We start from the raw sequence: 19,148 nt of genomic DNA, 5'->3' as shown, positions 1-19,148 counted from the left end.
CAATAAATACAATAGATAGGAACGATTTGTATTTAAAAACTAGCTCTTGCCCGCGACTTCGTCCGCGTGGTTAGAAGATATTCGTATAAGTTATGATTTATATCTACCCTGTTTTTTCTACATTTTCCATTGTATCTTCGCTCCTATTAGTCGCAGCGTGATGGTTTATAGCCGAAAACCTTCCTCGATGAATGATCTATTGAACACAAAAATATTTTTTCAGTTTGAACCAGTAGTTGAGATTAGCTCGTTCAAACAAACAAACAAACTCTTCAGCTTTATATAGAAGTATAGATAAACAGTAAGTGAGCAAGTCCTACCCAGGTACAATTTTGCTGCTAAATTGCTTCTTAAAAAAGAAAAAAGAAAAGTTGCACATACTTTTCAATAAAAACAGAACCGCAAATTAATAAAGTAAGAATGTAACACCTACCTCAATATATCAGCACTGTGAAATTACAATGCAAGATTGAAAAATTAAAAACTCATATTTCTCCCTTAATTTCGTATCCATCAACAACTATGGGGCCCACAAAAAACGGTACCCTCACGAAAACCCGACAAAGCTTTCTCTCGTGCATTATCGATAACAAAAACATGTTTCGTATTATAAAGTCGTTACACTGCACGTCCGGAAGTCTAAAAATTGTTCTGTTGTATTATAAAAAAAGCTTATGTCAAAGAACGCCGGCTTATGATGTGGCGGTAATAGCTTAATTTGTTGATTTACTGCCGAACCTCGTTTGATATGTCCTACGTCGAAGGGAAGCAGTAAAATAATGAAAGGTGGAATAGGGCTGCACGGTAACTTTAAAAATAGATAAAAAGAGGTGTACTTATTTAGTTGTGTTTTGTTGTCAACAACTATTTCGAGTTTGTTACATGTTTGTTTTTAGTTCCAGTAGATTCTTTTGACGACCAATTAAGATATAAACTTTTGACGTTATAATCGCCAGTGTCTGCTTACTACAAGTTAAGCGTGTAATCTGTGATTGAGTATATTTATAAGGACTTAATTTATAATTTGAATATAAAAATAAAGTTAATTGTCCGATAAAAATACCAAAATATCTTTAATTAGTCATTAAATTGTCATGAAGAATCTATTTTTACAATAACTCTATAAACAAATGCGTCCAATAACAATAGTTGGAGGCAATAATAGAGTTCTTTTTATGAAACAAACATGAAAACGCAGTAATTCGGAACGCCACGTGGCCGACCGACGCCCGATACCAATCACAACGCTAATTTGAAGAAACCGCAGGGTTGCCACTCATCGCAACACCGCAAGTTGGCGCCAACGAAACGTCAAGCATTATTCAATAACAGTTCAAATGCAAGAGGGCACACCCCTAATATTTTGACTCTCGTTCCGATATTACAAACTAATTCGTAAAGTTCGTAATTACATTGGGTTCTGCACTTGAATGAACAATAAAAGGACTATTTGAATAAAGAATGTGGATGTATATTTTTAAGGTCCAAGCGAACATTATCATAAAAACCACACGAAATTTCAGTGGCAACAACCTTTCGTTAACGAATTCTTAAAAGCAATTCTCGAACAAACATAATAATACTTTAATGTTATAAATATAAAACGGGGTTCAAGACAAAGCTTGCATCGATTCCATTATGCAAAATGCATAATCACCGTGGACATTAGATAAGATCTGAGGCGTGCTATCAGCTCGCAAATTATGTCTGTTGCAGTTGTAAGAGCGAGTCAGCGCTCCTCGCCTTGTATAGCTCTTTCTCGCTCTTACCACCGCCGGTACATAAAGAGGTTGGTAGGGTCTGCATTCGCAAAACTGAGACTCACGCATCATGAGGATAAAACTTGTGATAAGAGGACTCCTGCGGGGAACGCCGGGTGTGCGGCTTGTATACCCCTGCCCAGTTTAATTGGGCAACGTCATAATGTTATACTTATTTGTTGTACGGTAATGTTTTTTATTATTGTCGAGTCAAGAGCTTTTTTTATGTATGCAAGAATTGCATATTAAGTATAATGATTTATTGTCAAGACCCTGTTCGAGTTCTGGAAAACAAAAGACTCGTATTCAAAGGCTAGAAAACCAATTTCTTTGGTAGACTATTTTTAAATGTCTTCAAATGTTTCGTGAAAAATTTAGTTCTTAACAACATTTTACCAAAGAGTATGAACAAAAAAGTCCCATCGCTTATTTTTGTTGAACGCGACAACCCGCAAATCAGTGGCTTATAGCGTTAACCTTTCATACCGCACCGCAGCCGCGCAGTTATGGTTACTATAAAGTTTAAGTAGTCAGTATAAATTCTAACTTTATTAGTATGTGTCGGCACGCTTGTTTTCTTCCTAGATTTATCTTTCGGAGATCTACACCGGTTCTGTTTAATCGTCAGTTTAAGACGGTTAGCGGGAATAGGTTTTATTGATCACTTATTTAGTGTAGTGAGGTTAGGTAACCGTAGTATTGGAAACATCAGATGCACGGATAGCCGAGTGGTTGAGGGCACCACGCCAAACCTATTGAGCGCGACGTGTCATGGGTTCGATCCCCAATGTACGTCCAAATGAATTTTATTCAAAGATAATACTGGATGGCAAATAAAGATCTCGCGGCTGGCCTAGGAGATAATGGGTTACTAATGGCTAATTAGTACCAATAAAAAAAGTTTTCGTACTGTATTATAGGTAAACTATGGCATTATGTAAAAATTGTTTATTGAATATTGTTTTTGTTAAATCATTAATAGAAATAAACTGAACACTAACGCACTTTATGAAAAGCTTGAAATTATATTTCAAAAACATATTTATAACATTCTATCTGGCTATCGCAAACCATGAAGTATTAAAAAACTATCACGTTATGATTAATACAACTCATTGTGCTGTTTATCTATATTAAAACACTTTTATATACGAACAGGGAACGGGGTGGAGTCGCTTCAGTTTATTCTATTGCATTAAATTTAATATTATTATCACCTTTATATTGCTTACAGTTTATAACTAGTGTTACGAAAATATTTCACATTTTTTTTTATTAGAAGTGAAAGTACTTGTACGATTTTAATCGAAGCAAGTTTTTATGCTTACTCAAATTAGTTTATAATCTTCGAACAAAAAATGGTTTCGCTATCATATTATCATATTTTTTGTTTAGCTAAATAACGCATTTTTTACTTGTCTGCGTCTAATAAACTTTCACTTTTGATTTTGCATAAAAAATAAAGCAGCTCTTTGTATTTTTTGTTCTTGGAAGTGCATTAACGATTCATTTTGATATGTCATCGCTTGCCTGTACCGCCCTTCACCGCGCACCCTTCAAATCATGTCAAGCCCTTTTTATATTACATTATTCAAATTATCAACACTTTAGGGTCATGAAATAAATAAATTAAAAGATTGTTGTGGTTCTCTTAATGGATAGACAAGCCGCTTAGAGTATACACCACACAACACACTACGAATTGAATTTAAAGAATGCTGATGTTCATTATAAGTTTTAACCAGATTCTGTAAAAGGTTTTGTCAATATTAAATTAACATAAAACCCGCTCATAATGCTGCACGGTCATTGGCACAGCCAAATAAAGAAAATAACGCTTAATAAAATACCGAAAATCAAATAGAAACTCCACGGTTTAGTCACATCGTAGGCCGCATAATAAATCATGAGATTCGACTTCACTGATAAGATTTACGCAAAAAAAATGTCGTGTGCGTTAACAGCTCTTTTTCATAAATCTTAGTTGCCGTGAACACTACCGATTCCTAAATCCATGACTAGAATAATCTATCTAGAAATGAGAGCACGTCGGCTTGTGACAGTAAATATTATGATTTCACCCAAAGATCTGCATCTCTTACGTCAATGTGACGTCTGTTTCATTATAAAGCTTTCCGTGTATTCTCACCTAATCTTTTTATTAGACATCATTAGCTCTTAACCCGACCACGTAAGGGTCAATATCGTTAGCAGCGCGTTTAAAAAGTGGGATTCCTATTTTGATATCGGCGCCCACATTATAAATTATGTCATGGTATGTCCGGTGTTCATCTGTGATCTCTTTGTCCACTATATATTCTTCAATTATATTGTTTTTGATGTGCGTTTCAACCTAATCCGTGGTTACATATAAATCATCAGGGTTTTCTACATCTGTTTCATTGACAATAGCTTTATGGGGATTTGTAGCTTTATCCTCGAGATCAATAAATTTTGTTGCTTCTGACTTATAAAATGTGTTGGCATGTTATAGAACTTTATGTTTTTCATAAACGTAAAACATGTTGATATCATCTCCAACATATCTCTTTGGATCATCGGCGATACAATTCCTTAGATCACATTTTCTTAGTTTTCGTGTCAAGGTCTCGCAAACAGTTTGGTCGAAGGGCGAATAGAGATACCATTAATAATATTTGTATGATTAACTATCTCCATTTTGTATCGCGAAGAAATATTGGTAAAGGAAATCGTTCTTTACATAAAATCGACAAGGACACAATAACAGAACTATGTTTTCGCTTCCATTTATATCCATCGTCATCATTATTGACAGAACATCGGGCGGTGGTCCTAGCCAAATCACACCCACCTATTGCCATTGGCACCGGTTCCATTGTTTCAATCAGCATAACGACGCCACTGTATCTTGGCTGTTCAGCGTCCATATCATATTTATGACGCAGCAACCCACCTGCGACGTACAACAATAAATTGTGACGCAGCAGCTGGGCACCTCGATCAAAAATCACATTTTTATATCATCTCTAACATTAATAATGCTATCAAAATGCGGTCAAAATGCCAAAACGACGGTCCGCTGTAAAATATAAGCGCCAATTGCTAGGACATCTCCGCAGAGCTATTAAATAAAAGTCTTTTTACATTAGATAAATCGCGTACGTTATTCGGGAACATCTGTCCCTTACCGATTACGCCCATACATTATGCTCAGTTTGTTGTTTTTAATAAAAAGTTTAATCCGTTCGGTTATGACGGCAATTTGTCAGGCCGATGGAAAAACTTGGTCGATTACCGGTGGCGCTCGATGTATCGCGGTATCGCCGAAGGGACGCCTATTACGCTCTGCCGCTCTTTTTATTCGCACGATTATGTCACGTTTATTTATGCATTCGCTTTTGTCTTCCATTAGCGCTTTTTCTTTTTTATCTCCGCCGACAGTGATTCACTTAAATGTATTCCCTGTGTCAGGAGCGCATTTATGCGTTTGCAGGAAACTTTTAATATCGCAAATCCTTTTCATATTTAGAGTTGCAGCCGTCGTTCATCCGGAAACTTACATCGTCGAGTTGTTTTGATTTCATCACCTTATAATGTCTTACTCTGTACAACCATTAACAATTCAATACTGTCTTAATGAAGAGCCGATAAAATGTATATTGTGTTATTCGTCACGACTCCCAGGCAATTAATTGGTGTACTTTTTTTTGGGAATTCGCTTTATGGTCGCCGTGATTTAGTGACCGTCCCGTCGGTTGATTTGTGCACACATTTTAGCTTATTCTTTGTGTTGGGAGTTGCTTAAGTGTGCAATATATTGTGTAAAACAAATACTGCGTCGAGAGACTCGTTAAGACTGATAGCAGAAAGTTGCGAAGTTTTAAACTTGGTTCATTTGGTATAGCGGTGCCTTTTGTTAGTGCATATACAGTTTTTATTAATGGCACCGCAATCAAAATTTCACAAATGCATCTTGGTTTGTAACTTATTGCTTTGTCAAAGTTGGGCACCTTCTTACTTGCAACACTCATATCCCGTAAAATCTTGTCAGTCATTTCTCAAAAAGCCATCATTCATCCTACATGTCTTATATGATGAACAACCTAATTGCCAACCTGTTCACACGAATGCTAATTTCCTTGTTCCAGAACATAGGCAACGTGACAGCAGAGCTGGAACTGCAGCGGCTGCAGCAGGAGCAGCTCCGGCGTCAGGAGATGGTGCGTCGCGGTCAGCACGGCATGTACGCCGGCCCGCACTTAGGACTGCTACCGTTGTTGGAGCAAATGAGACCCCAGCAACAATCCAATGTAAGTAACTATGTACTATCATTACTTCTAAGGCCTTTTCAAAGCTGTGTTTTGATTCTTGATGCTTAAAAGGTAAACGCTTGAAATGCTTCAATTTTATTATGATCTTTCCGATGGCCCCGGATAGAAAATCGTGGGAGCATTTGAGGAAAGCCACAGAGGGCTAGATGAAAAATATACTATCGTAACGTAATTTTTATAAAGCCTGTTTCCTAATCTTAGCATACCAGGATTTTTGAGGTAGTCTTCAAATTTAATTAAGACAACCATGATCAAGTTTGTATACTTAAATATGTATAAAATATTTATATTTTTACGAACGAGTCGACATTACTAAATCTATATTATTGACTAATATCCTGTATTCTGTAGCAATTATGAATTACATTGTGTTTATCATTAATATAGGGTTGTCAAAATATAAAAAAAATGTTTTATAAATTTTGTAGTATACAATTTTATTAGCTCTTAATAATATTTCGGTGGGTTAACATTGTCCAAGAAAGAAATACCTACTTAAAATTGTTAAACTCCTTTCATTAAGGAGTTGCGACACTTGCATTTTAAAACATTAGTCTCCGCATCATTTCTGGGTCATAAAATAATGGATGCCTTTGTCCGTAAGCATTTAATGATTGAGAAGCCCCATCATCATACCGGTCATCTGACGCAGAACCAAAGATGCCGTACAAATAGGGTACGGAACCAAAATTCACTAGGTATATCTTCACACATTCCTCAAATCTCTAGAGATCTCAAACGTTTGTTAACATTTTACGCAATATCGATATTTCGTTCTGTTCAGTCTAAACCCTGAATGGTGCAATCGACATTATAGCGATTTGCCATTAGTATCACAAGAAGACGTGATGTTAAAACGAAAGTTGTTCTCAAACTAATTACCAACTGGTGTTTGTTATGTAAAATTATAATTAGATGCGTCTAACGTGGATTTGGTTATAAACGTATCGGTGTGAGCTTGCTCTGGCGTAATATCCTCTTACCGAGTTATATCACTTATTGATTGTTCTTCTTTTTAATGTCTGTCATTAATTTCTTGATACACGTGCAACTTGTTGGCTATTAAATGTTGCGATATTTTTATGGTCATCTTCCTAGCCGTTTACTTTTTTAATGTAGTCATTGACTTACGGTAAACTGTAATTGATTTTGCTGTCTGTAGGTGCCTTCTATGTCTATTTTTAAATGTAGCACAGTACATTTTATTTACCATTCAAATTTACAGAACTTTTAAAATATACCCGGCTATTTAACAATGAACTTCAGTACGACCTTCTCTTCTGTTCATCCAATCCCTATTCTACCAAGCTAAACGGTCTTCGTAAAAATCTCTTACAGATGATTGATGACTCTCCTTCGGATGAACTTCATTCAGAAGGAGGAACATTTTCCAATACCATATTCATTCAGATTCCGTCTTTCTACCTATCCTCCACAACCTCCATGCCAATTTCAGCATCATCAATAATAATCTCACTAAACTTTCTTCTAGGCAATGTCAACGAACCAATGGCCGGCGACAGCCCAGCTCGCTCAGCTGACAGCGAGCGCTCGGTCCCCTCCCCCCCAAGACCCGGACACCCCGCTGAACCTCAGCAAGCAACGCTCACCGTCGCCGGCGCAGCCCATGATGATGCCTCGCTTCGTGCCATACCCCCCAATGGATGAGTCGCAATACAATATGCCGAAAGAAGAGGAATTCAATGCTGCGTGCAACAGTAAGTACCAGGCACCAGAAATTATGGATATACTCTATATTCAGTTAGTAAACTTTATGGTGTATGGGAGACGTTATGAAGCTTATGTGATGAAGGACCAACATTTAACAAAATTACAACTTTGAAATATTGCTGAAGTAATCCTTTCTCGTCTTTTTTTCAAGAAGCATTTTACCCAGTATTGTTCAGACTTTAAAATAAAGCTGAATTCACAATGAAGTTTTCGCAGTCTTAAACAAAAGAAAGTGCTTTTCGATTGTATAGGCCGGTGAAGTAGTCAGGTCGAGACCTGAGGTCAAGCTCAAATGAATTGCTGTATATGTAGATCAAAAAGCCCAATAAAACCACATCTAAGCATGAGTAAATGGCCAATGTGCGCAAAGCCTAATAAATGATTTGATTGGACAGCTGAACTAATATTTTTGGAAGCGGTTCGTAATGACGCGCGAGTGACGTCATCATATTATCTGATTCATTTGTTACCTAGAGAAGTATTCCTGATGTATGTCATTAGAGTAAATAACCACTACTAATAGTTTTCGTGCGTAGGCTCTTTGCCTATTAAAAGTTTGTCCACTTCTGAATAATTGAGAAGTTGCAAGTGAAAAAAATATTTCCGTTCCTTTCTTTTAACGTAAATTTAAGATATTTGAAATACCATTCATATTTTCTAATAATATTAATATGATCAAAAGGTATGACGTTCTTTGTCAGTGAATTTCGATTAGGTCGTTAAATTTCGGTATTGTGTTAAGTTAGGCACAACAAAGGTCTCATAAGAGAACACAATAAGAAAGAGTGTTTTTTAGATGTCCATAAAAGACACGTTTAAATACAAAACGATTTAATATATCAGCCACGATCCATCAAATAAGGTCCATAGTACATACAATCGTACAAAATCAACAAAAGTTAAAGGATTCCTAGGAAGGAACATAATATTTACATAACTAGTCTCTACATTAAACTATTACAGAAAGATAATTAAAAGTGAGTAAAGCACGATATTATATTAATTATATCGATTACATAGACTTTTATATTATCTGTACATTAAATTTTAATCAGTTACAATAAATTATTAACATTTTCTGTTATTATGTATTAATTTATTAGTTGAAATCTTGTTGTATAGCTATTAAATTGTATTTGAAATAAATAATTGTTGGAAAGGTCATGGTGGCCTATGAAAATACGCATAGCATATTATGCTAAAACGACGAAATTATTTAAGTTTGAGGATAGCAATGTAAAACATTGTTTTGATATATTAACAACAATAATTATATTAATAAGAAATATGAATATCTGTACGATTAACGTATGTAGTCTGTAGAGCCCAGAACTTTGTAATTTTGTTTTCTTGTCGCAAGAGATACAAACCCCAAGACCAAACAAAACGAATATTAATTATTCATGATGATGAACTCAAAGCTCATGACTATCAAGACCGAGACCATTAAATAACTTAAAGCTACACTCAATAAATCGTATTTAATCAACAAAGCTCATTAACTCCAAAATTAAATATTCAACCTTTATCATTCTTCACACGCAAACTATTTAAAAGACATCTCTTCTCGAACGACGAATTCTAAAATTACATGGTACACACGATTTTATGTAAATCCAAATTATACCGAATCAATTTTGATATCAAAAGCGCGCTTACGTAATATTAGAAACTAAAATAAACAAGGAATAGTGAGATAGGCTAAATGTTAAAATGAAGAAATGTCCCGTATCGCCGCCAAACATTTTGATGTCTCGCATTTAATTGCTAAATATAATTAATATGTCTTACACCGTAAAACAGTTTACTTCGGTAAATATTGAACGAAATGTAGGACGTACCGTCGACGGGTTTTCCAGTTACAATTTATTGCTAACACTGTGTTACGTGATTATTGGTTGGATATAAACTTTACTTTAATTAATAGAATTTGATATAATTATTTAAAACATAAATTCTCTTAATACTCTACATTTGCATTCCTCTTTCGAAGATGTAGTCTTATTTCGATAATCATATTACAATACTTACAAAGAATGTGAAGTTATGGTTTATCTTCCACTCACATGATTATACTTCAAGCATTTAAGCTACATCTCTTGTCCTGACCAATCTTCATAGTACCAAGTGACATCTCTACAATTTTTAGCATCATAGAAAACGCTTAAATAGATTGAAATGAGATTTCGTTTTGATAAGTCACTTGAGTCAAAATTATCATCTCCTTAAATGCAAGGGTTTGGCTAGAGAGGCAGGCGCATTCTTTTGTTTTTGTACTCACCCTGATAACCTGCTGTTCAAACTGCTTAAAGACTTCCAAATGACTCTATCTGTACAATAATAGCCAAGAACTCATTCTATAAACCCGTCACACGTATAAGATACAAGATAATTATGAGAAAAATAATTTTAGGAGCAACGCTTTTCTGTACTTACTTATCAACCAAAATTATTTTTTAAGTAGGTTAGACTATCGAAAATCTCGTGTTGAACGTCAGACAAAATTGAGAGATACATAAATTACTCTAGAAATATTAATTAAAGTTGGTAATCTGTAAACCTCCGGCTTACGGTTTTATGTTGCTAAGTTTACATTTCGTTTTTATTGCGTCCTCAAAGATTCGTTGACATTCCTCGCCCGAATAATGACGGCATTCCAATAACTTTACTAATGGGAATTGTTTGTAACAAACAAACAAATAGACAGCTATAGCCTTAGGTAAACTGTGAAAAAAATGTAAGTGGCATGGAAAAACGTAATACATGAAGAACAATAGATGCCAACTACTGCGTTTTAATGTCGACATTATATCATATTGTTCCCTTTACAATTTTAAGCCATAAAATATTAATAATAAACTTTCATAATTCATACATAAATAATTGTGTATGATCGCACTTACAAACACAATAAAACAAATATCTACTTTAAATAGTTGGCTCAAACCCAAACCGAATTGGTTACAAAATCGCGAGTGTCGTTTCGTTTCCTTTAAAACAAGAGAATCGCGTGAAACCAGGGATAGATGGCGCTCGAGACGCAAACTTCCGCTCGGTCCAACGTCCCGCCTTTGTGGACAATCGCGAACACAACGCCTTATTAGTAACTAATATTTTGTACAGCTGAGTTTTCTAGTGTGACATGATGTTAATAGTTTTTCTCCTAACAAAAACGTGGAAATAGATGTTTTGCTTGCCTTGACTTTTAGTTAAATAAAACGTTTGCAAGTTGCATAGAAAGCCGACGGAATATATTCACGGCGGGTGTCCTTTAAAAACCACAATAAGCAGGTAACAATTCGGTAACATAACATTTTCAACCTTACAACGTCACGCAAATCCCTAGAGAAAACAAACGACTAACGCTATAAAACGAAATGGCCTGGAACTATACGTGAATCACCAACTGTTACGTACTTGACCTGTCTAGAAAAGCTAATTATTACCATCATTCCATGCGAACGTCATTAATACTAGTTGTTAGCGTGACAGCAGAGTAACTGATACAAAAATAAAGCTAGATTGACGTCACAAGACGACAGATCTGAAATTGCGATGACCAAAATTTTTCTGCATTTTTTGGTGTAACAGTTTTGTACGCGATTGTGTTTTCGTTTGGGTTGATATTAGAAGTGTATCGTGCGGGTATCAGGCGCAGTAGGATGTTATAAATTATCTAACAGCGCTTCAAATTAATTCGAGGAATGTCCCGCGCTTTGAGTGCGACATGTTTCCGCGGTGGCTTATTAATCGAGTGGACACTTGGTTGCGAATCCGTCAGCTCAAATGTTAACCGGACATTTTCCAGTCTGACCCACATAGCTGGGGCGGGGGAGACCACGAATGATCGTTTCGGAATTTGATTACACTCGAATTTAACGTACATGACACTTAGACGTGATACGATTAATATTAGAAACCGTCTCTCTTTAGTTGCAGTAAGAAATTAGCTTTTAACTAATCATATTATGATGATACATGTTTGAAATTATGTAATTTAGGTAAACCTACGAGCCGGCTAACGTCTCATCATCGTTTAAGCGATATAACAGATAACCACTAAACCAATGAAACGGTATAATATTTTTAAACAAGCAGATGTACAGTAAAACAAAACAATACCATTAACTAAATTAAACATCCTATGAATTATCGTTTAACACAGAAACCGTGAAAACTTGGACGACAAATAAGAATTACGACTACTAAAACTACATTCAAAAATTCTTTAGAGACATTCCGACATATTTGGTTTGCGTTACACAGCTTTTGAATTTTAAAAATTCCAACATTTTTATCTAATCTTTACACTTCAAATATAATCATTTAAAGTATTTAAAGCAATTGACTACTAATAGATAATTGATTTTTAAATTACAATTTTCTAATAAAATCTAAAAATAACGTAAAATCTAAAATAGAATAGAGAAAGCTCGAGAAAATATGCAAGGAAATTAGGTCACTTAAGTACTAAAAGGCCATAAACTTGCTATCAATTGCAGTATTCTATAATTTATGCAACTAGAAAGCCGTCACTTCTAGGATAGATTAAAAGGTACTAGTTTTAGCTTAGCTTGGGGATGTATTCGCTTCTATAATGTATTCAAATGAATGCATAATTTGAAGAAACAAGACAATTCCGGCTTATTTTAGTTATGGATATAGGTTAAGCATGCCACCTGTTAAATTAACATGTGATGATGTAAAAAGTACTTAATTAAAACGCCATAGTCATTTAAACAATTCTATTCTCAGTCCTAGGTCTAGAATATTTAGGTATTCCGTGGAAACAGTTAAAACCAGAATAGGCAACACAGGTTATCCTTGAAAATAATATGTGATCTTTCACTGATAACTCTAAAAGTTGATTTTCACAATAAAATAATTAAGAATCACCCAAAACAGAATAATATAAAATAATCCTTTATTTAAACAAAAATATATCTGGATGTAAATGGGAGTTTCAAAATAGTCACACAATCCCAATTTAACGATTGTTTTACGGCCGGCATCCATCGTTCGCGATAATTTATTGCGCAGCTAAGCGCGGCTTCCGATTGTATTCTCAAGCAACAGTGGGACAGCACTTTAACGTTTTCATATCTTATTTATACTTGTGTGATATATTCCTATAACTTTATGACGGGTTCGGAATTTTGTTTACACATGGTTTTATGACAAGAGGATTCTAGCAGATTACTTTAAATTGCTCGCTTCTAATCTTGGCATTTTGATTGTTATACTCTGCAAACATAGATTACTTTGCCTATTTCTAACTTACGTAAAAGGCAATATCTCTTTAGCATTTAATGATAAAATGTTCTAAGCTTATTAGCCTTGTGAAGTCTTATGAACTTTTTCTGTGATTACAGCTTCGTCTTGGAGCCAATCGCCATCCGAGGATGCGGAGAAAGCGAAGCTGGTTCGCCAGCCGCGACGCGACGAGACCGGCAAGCCACATATCAAACGACCAATGAACGCTTTCATGGTCTGGGCTAAGGACGAGCGCAGGAAGATACTCAAGGCGTGTCCTGACATGCACAACTCGAACATATCAAAGATCCTCGGCGCGAGGTGGAAGGCAATGTCCAATGCTGAAAAGCAACCCTACTATGAAGAGCAATCGAGATTATCCAAACTGCATATGGAGAAACACCCTGATTACAGGTAAGTGTCTTCATATTTGTGTTTTTTTACTCTATTCTTATAAGGACTTTGAAGACTTTAAATTTATATGAACCCAATTTTGTAATGCTTCTTTCTCTGTACTCATTCCAGGTACCGACCAAGACCAAAAAGGACATGCATAGTCGACGGCAAGAAGATGCGGATATCTGAGTACAAGAACCTGATGCGTACTCGCCGGCAGGAGATGAGACAGCTGTGGTGTCGCGACGGAGGCAGCGAGATGGGCTTCCTGCCGCCCGCGCTGTCGTCCCCCGGACCTTCCAACTCTTCGCCGCCCCCCAACGGCGGCAACTACATGAACCCCGGTTTCTCCCCGCCGCTGTCGCCGCGGGAGGATGATTGAGGTACGGCGCGCGGCTGGCCCTACCCGCACGCCGCGCCCCTCTCCCTACCCCCTTCTCACCACCCCTGGTAATGGCCGAGGACAGTTCTAGAACACTCTAGAACAATGCTTCACATTCAGAAGTTGGAAACAAAGACTTGGAGCATGAATCTGTAGTGTTATCCTACACCCTCTTATCGTGACTGCACATATTAAGAGGTTCGTGTATAAATGGTAGCTATAATGTTATTGTGTGAGTTTTTGCCAGTGTCTCAAATTGGATCTCTCGTTTACAAAATAACTGATTAATGATAATGAGATTATTCCATTAGTGAATTAAGAAACTTATAACTTTTGACACTTTCGCCCGTATATTCGGTATGTGCTTAAGCAGTGATTATTCCCAGTGAAATATTTGGAGAAAATGAAATAAAATCGGATGTAACAGATCTAAGTACAGTAATGAATTAAGTTTGTATAAGATTTAGACAATATGTTACTGTACTGAGATATTATCTTAATATCTATTAGAAAAAGTCTTAAAATTATTCTTATTTAATAGTATTATGCGGGTGTATAGTTTTTCTGTTATGTAAATATCGCCCTTTAGGTTCGACCTATTAGTCTATCAATGTCGGACTAGAATCTTAGGATATTGGCACATTTAGATAATCCTTTTAACAAAAGAAATTGTGCCAAACGTTGTATTAACCCAACACTACATATAATTAGAAGAAAATATGTATATATCTACGTAGACATAAGTAAATCATTTCGATTGATATTGTAATTTAGATGTAACCGGTTCCCCGGCAACAGTGCACAGACGGTGACTGGATTCTTTGTAAATAAATAAAATTCCCTTTGTAGATAGTTTACTAGTAAGGTTTATTCGGATGTTCGGCTAGTTCTAGTGTAAGATTCAGAGGTTAGATTTAGTATTAGTCGTAATGGACTTTGAATCTTGACTATCGCGTGGCCATGTTAGTAAAGCGAAGTTAAACTATACGTTATATTGTAGCTGCTTTAGAAACTAAGCAAATAAAATGTATCAAACCAAAAATTTGAAGCGGATTGCTTGAAAATTTAAGTGTTCTGAACACGGGAACTGTTTTTATTTAAATTCAGTGAGATCTATGCATAATGGTTATGATAAAATACTCATAGACTAAGTACACATTGGTAATAGATCCCTTATAAATAAGCAATATCAACACGTGCATATTAAATGTTTATCTAATGACATAGCCAATGAAACGTAAATGAAATTATATTTATATTTAACGAAAAAAAGTTAGAAAATGTGATGTAACTGACATTTTTTTTAAAACTCACTGTCAAATTTTGGTGCCGATACAAAGGCAAATCTTTTGTTACTGACAGTATTTTTCAATGAATTGATTGGTCAATTGTGAAATTGTCAATTTGTTATCACATAAAGACATTTCCTTTATTGATTTGTTAAAACCCCACCGACATAATGTGGGATTTTTAGGGTTTACATCACAAAAGCTCTTTGTAGTTATCTTTCTTTAGAACAACCTTTTTGAACTTTTGTTGTGATTTTTCGAAAATATTGTAGCGATACAAAATTGTGTCTTAACTTCTAACTACAGATTGTTTTGGAGATTTGAAAAATATAAGTTATCTATTGTTTTTAATTCAAGTGATGTAGCCCATAAACTATTATTAATATAAACAATTATTCGCTTTATCGAATCGTGCAATTTATATAAGTAGATAATAGAAACTTAAGCTGTAGTAACGCATAATATTATCTACATTTTTATATAGCTATTAGTAAAACGAACTTGTATAGATATTTCGATAAAACTTAAAATAAAAAAAATTGTTCGATAACGTTAATTGCCATTTTTGAATTTTGTTATTTATTTTTCTAATTATGTAAAACTTGTTTTTGTTTTTTTTTCTCTTTTTTTTTTCTTTAACAGCTGTATGCCAGTAATTGTCGTGACGTAGCATTAGTATGGATAAATAAACTTAGCGTGTATGTGAACTAAATGTTTATAAGTAGTGTGTATTCGTAGGTAAGGGATTAGATCAGTGCCGTTAAATTATTTATTTTTTATGTTGAACTCATGTAAATACGCGTATATTTTGATGTAAATGTTAGTACTTGTGGTTATTTAATGAACGATACTTAATTTTGGTGTTTCCATTGTATGAGGTAGGATCTCTGAGGAGTTTGAGTTTTTTATTTATTGAAACAGATGTAAAACGGAATCGTTTGGTAGTACCCACATCTTGCCATATGTAGTACCTACAAGTACCGTAGTACTTCTTTTCAACGGTTTGTACCTACTGATTTACGTACTTAAAAACAAAATGTTGTTATTTTTAATAGTTTTTTTGAACTATTCATATCATCTGTTGAGATTTTCATGTAGCATGCCGTAATACTTAGCATTGGAAAATGTTTCAAATGTGTAAGTAGATAGAGTTTAGGTTTTTAATACCTAGTGTAAACCAGGACACATTGTTTAAAAATTGTGCCAAAACTCAAAAGTATATTAAAAAATAAATATTAAAAATATCGAGATTGTTTTATTTTTTTATCCCTTTCAGAACAGTGAGACGCAATGAACCGTGAGGGTACATTGAACAAGTACCTACACGAAAATGTATTACATTATATAGATTAAGAAAAAATATTAAATCTGTCTAACCCAATAAACAGCATCATTAGTAACATTTTAATAAATGTATATTTTTTTTGTCCCAGTTCTGAAAACAAAAATATTTTTATGAAAATAAATTTCCTTCAAAGTGAACTTATTGAAATTTGTCCATAGACGGCGGGGGTAGTCAGCAAATTGTTTCGTGTGGACTTGTCATATGAAGTTGTGCGGTCTTGTGTCATTCCTTGTGAAGTTATTAGACAGACTTAGTTCCTCGATAAGGCATAAAAGCGAGACAAATTAATAACCGATAGTTAACAATACTTTTAATAAAAGTTAGAAACGTACCGTCTCCAACTCGTACATTCTTAGAGCCACTTTCTTTGCATAACACACGCATACACAATTAAAGTAACTACGCGTCACATGGCACCTAGCCAGCCTACCACGCCGTCTACGACTGCGATTGCCAAAACGAGATGCCGCTCTACGCTAAGTAAGTTGTCTCGCTTTCACATCTACATTATGTCAATTTAAAATGTGGTATAAAGTAGGTTAACACTTGCACAAGCTGAAACGTCACATCAGTTCTAACGCGTAGAGAAAACTAAACAGCGTGAAAATTGCCTACCTCAACAGTAAATGTTGGCAGGAACAACGGACTAAGAGGCGGGTAGTACTATTTTATATAAATGTAACGGCGCGCGGTAGGGTCGCAACCTAGACTCGGTTCGAGTCAGAGACCGTTCATGATTAGGAACTCTGGTTAGATCCGAAACCAGAGAGGCAATCCCGATAAATACGCGTGAGAAAACTTATCAAATCAGTAATAATGAAGGCGCCTCACGAAATTTATGCGATCAAACAATACAATGGGAAGGGAAATAAATGGTTTGTCAGTAAAAGTTTGATACTCCCTTCCAATCAAGCCCAAGCGGGAAGATTCATTAATTAATGATTTCCCTTATATTTAACATAGCAACAAGAAGTAATTTTGTGTATCGAAAGGCACGTTAAATTGTGGGTCCCGGCTGTTATTCATACATCTTTGACAGTCGTTACTAGAAAGTCTGACAACCAGTCTAACCAAGGGGTATCGCGTGCCCAGGTAACTGGGTTAAGGGGGTCAGATAGGCAGTCGCTTCTTGTAAAACACTGCTATTTAGCTGAATCCGGTTAGACTGGAAGCCGACCCTAGCATAGTTGGGAAGAGGCTAGGCCAATGATGAACAAAGAGTAATTTTTCGTTCTGAATTGATAGTATACCTTCTTTCATATACCACTTTTCATCCAACACTCCAGTAAATTAAAAATAACAAGATAAACGAAAATTTAATTTTATTAAGAATATAGGGTTACATAATTTTATACATTCATAATTTCATAGATTTCACGATACATCAAGTATCAATAAAATAATTATATGATATGGATATCCTATGTGAATATAGAAAAATATTCTTTACAATTATGTACGAAACATTGCATTTAATACGCACGCGATATAAATCAAATTAATACAAACGTTTAAGTACACACAATTAATAGAATATAAGTTAATTTTTGGTAGAAATATTAAACTAGTTATTGCAATTACTCAGGTAAATTCATAAGTGAGATTATTCAAATATCATATTTTATTGTGAGTTATATGTTTATGAAAACTTTGCGAATAGGCGGGTTAAGGGTTAACATGTCTGATCGTCTATCATAAACCAAATTGGAGCAGTTAGAAGCCTGTTTAAACTTTGTTTTAATCAATTTCTTAATCCAAAGCTAAATGAAGTATGGCGAGGTATCAGGTACCTGCGCAGGTTCACCTGCGTAGAAGTGATTTTTTGGGTCCCTTTTGCGGTATGAAGTGAGGCGCGGGGCGGCTAAAGTGCAGTGATTGGCCCACAGCGCATCGCGTCATAGCCGTCATGAGAGATTCGTTCTTTGATGCAGTTGCCTCTCAATACGGCTCACGGAGTTTTATTCGGTCATGAGTGTACGATGCGCAAGGCAATCTCTACTCTTCCGCCGAACGCTCAAGATCTGTGCCGGTAAATATACATGAAATAGAGAGGTAAAAATTTGTTTGAACTTTTTGATTGCCGCTAGTAGAGTTTATTGCATGAGCATTGCCTTGCACACCGTTGTATGTTTCAACTCAAGCAAATGCTACGATAACTTTCTTATGTTGTACGTAATTTCTTAATAATGCTGAAACGGAAATGTGAATTCAAGATATAGCAGTAAAATGGGATCTTGCCCAACAGTGAGACTGTAAGTTGTCGATCGATATTTTTAATAACGTATTGTATCAAATCTAAAGAGATGCAAGCAAATACCTTCCTTTACATTATATGAATTTAATAAAAAACACGAAACCATCTAAAAATGAATGAATATTGTGCGTCTGATATTATTAAAGCAAAGATAAGGTATATTGTGCACTCTATTAGCAATACATAAGATCTAATTTGCTAGGAACTCCCAATGAATAAATATAAATTTTGCTTCGTTGCTTTATATGCTCCATAGCTCTGAAATATACAAAAATATCACTATATTGAAAGTAACATGCCCGTAGTGTATGTAATAGGCTGAATAGGGTAACAACATTTTTTTAAACGCCATGAGAAGGCCTATCGCTACCTCTTAAAGTAATTGTGGAAGAGAAACCACGCCATATAGGGCATATAATGCGCTC

General features: G+C 35.3%; 1 protein-coding gene across 2 annotated transcripts in view; it reads left to right on the top strand.

Annotated features, from left to right (window-relative positions):
- Positions 1 to 15,144, top strand: part of LOC113499865 (transcription factor egl-13) — a 99,957-nt gene extending 84,813 nt beyond the window's left edge. For both annotated transcript variants that reach the window (XM_026880443.1, XM_026880442.1), the window contains 4 exons: positions 5,891 to 6,052; positions 7,566 to 7,791; positions 13,177 to 13,471; positions 13,583 to 15,144. In XM_026880443.1, the coding sequence (XP_026736244.1) occupies positions 5,891 to 6,052; positions 7,566 to 7,791; positions 13,177 to 13,471; positions 13,583 to 13,835 (936 nt within the window). In that variant the 3' untranslated portion in view covers positions 13,836 to 15,144. The remainder of the gene's footprint in view (positions 1 to 5,890; positions 6,053 to 7,565; positions 7,792 to 13,176; positions 13,472 to 13,582) is intronic.
- The last annotated feature ends 4,004 nt before the right edge of the window (positions 15,145 to 19,148 follow it).

Source organism: Trichoplusia ni, chromosome 13, assembly GCF_003590095.1.
Source record: "Trichoplusia ni isolate ovarian cell line Hi5 chromosome 13, tn1, whole genome shotgun sequence".
NCBI lineage: Eukaryota > Metazoa > Arthropoda > Insecta > Lepidoptera > Noctuidae > Trichoplusia > Trichoplusia ni.
This window is presented reverse-complemented; position numbering and strand designations above follow the sequence as displayed.